The sequence below is a fragment of the Necator americanus genome, chromosome II (assembly GCF_031761385.1).
Source record: "Necator americanus strain Aroian chromosome II, whole genome shotgun sequence".
Taxonomy (NCBI): domain Eukaryota; kingdom Metazoa; phylum Nematoda; class Chromadorea; order Rhabditida; family Ancylostomatidae; genus Necator; species Necator americanus.
The window spans coordinates 4,972,708-4,973,875 of NC_087372.1; the positions used below are offsets into that span (position 1 = coordinate 4,972,708).

General features: G+C 44.2%; 1 protein-coding gene across 1 annotated transcript; it reads right to left on the minus strand.

Moving 5' to 3' along the window:
• Positions 1–233: 233 nt before the first annotated feature.
• On the minus strand, positions 234–773 carry RB195_016891 (uncharacterized protein; the record flags this gene model as incomplete). Its single annotated transcript, XM_064183630.1, has 1 exon — positions 234–773. The coding sequence occupies one exon, from the start codon at positions 771–773 to the stop codon at positions 234–236; it is 540 nt and encodes a 179-aa protein (XP_064039511.1).
• Positions 774–1,168: the final 395 nt, after the last annotated feature.

Sequence of the window (1,168 nt, forward strand, 5' to 3'; positions counted from 1 at the left end):
TTGACAGTTACGTGAAAGTTCCCACGAATGTTAGTCAGACCAGGGAAGTGTTTTCTGAACGTTTAGTGACGTGAGTGCTGAAAAAATACGATTCACACTTCAATTTGCTCGTATTTGTACATTAGTGTTTCGTTTTTGATCATATGTGGGACCTTATATGTATTTTTACCGGAAGTTATCGTCCACAGTGTTGCGACTATTTGGTAATTGCGAACATACTTTGCCAGACTCTTCTATACCACTCTACTTATATCTTCACTCAAACACTTAGATACTTGGATCTTCACTGGATGTGCAGGCCCCAGCGTCTTTTCCACTTGTTTTATTCCCTCGCTATTGTCATCCGAGGTGTTCTCAAGTTTCTTGTTCCTCAGTGACGTTGCCGAGGTCTTTAAGCCGTATCCAGCTGATCTCTCAGCTGGTCCATTCATTCTTTTTATATGGATTTTATATTTATATGGAACTTTTTTGGATTCATTTGGTGGCCTCCTCCGAGTGCGTTCAGGATCCCTTGGGATCCACTGTAGCGTTCTTTTAGTCCATCTATCATCGATTGTTCTCATGATGTGACCGGCCCATATATGCTTTGCTTCCGATGTATATTCGGGGCTCGGGGCATTACTCGTAAGTCGGAGCTGTGAAGGCCTGGTAGGTGTTGTGTTGTGAAGGCGTGGTAGGTGTTGTGTGCGCAGGTTAAACTTTAGAAGATATCTCTCAAGGGCTCTGTGGGTAGTGGATTGCTTCCTAAATGTGGCAGCGGTGTCTGTCCACATCTCCGCTGCGTAACAGAGCGCGAAACTATTGAATCAGATGGGCGCCGTCGGTTGATCCGTAGCTTCCCTGACGGGTGCGAATGTTGCACACGCTGCTCTCATCCTTTTATTCAGTTCTTCCTTCAAGTCGTTTTCCATATTCAAGGAAGTTCTAGGGTATAGGTAAAGCGTAGTTACCACGATTTGGAAGTCTTCAAGTGCTCCTACGTCCTTGATCGATTCCATGAGCATAGTTTCTACTTCATAAGTACTTCGTGAATAGAGAAATATTTCGTCTGCAAAACGAAAACGAGTTATCCTCCTTCGATACGTACTCTCCATTCTTTCCAAGAAAGTTATCCACCATAATACAGCCGTGAACAGCTCTGGCGATATACTATCGCCTCGTCGTATCC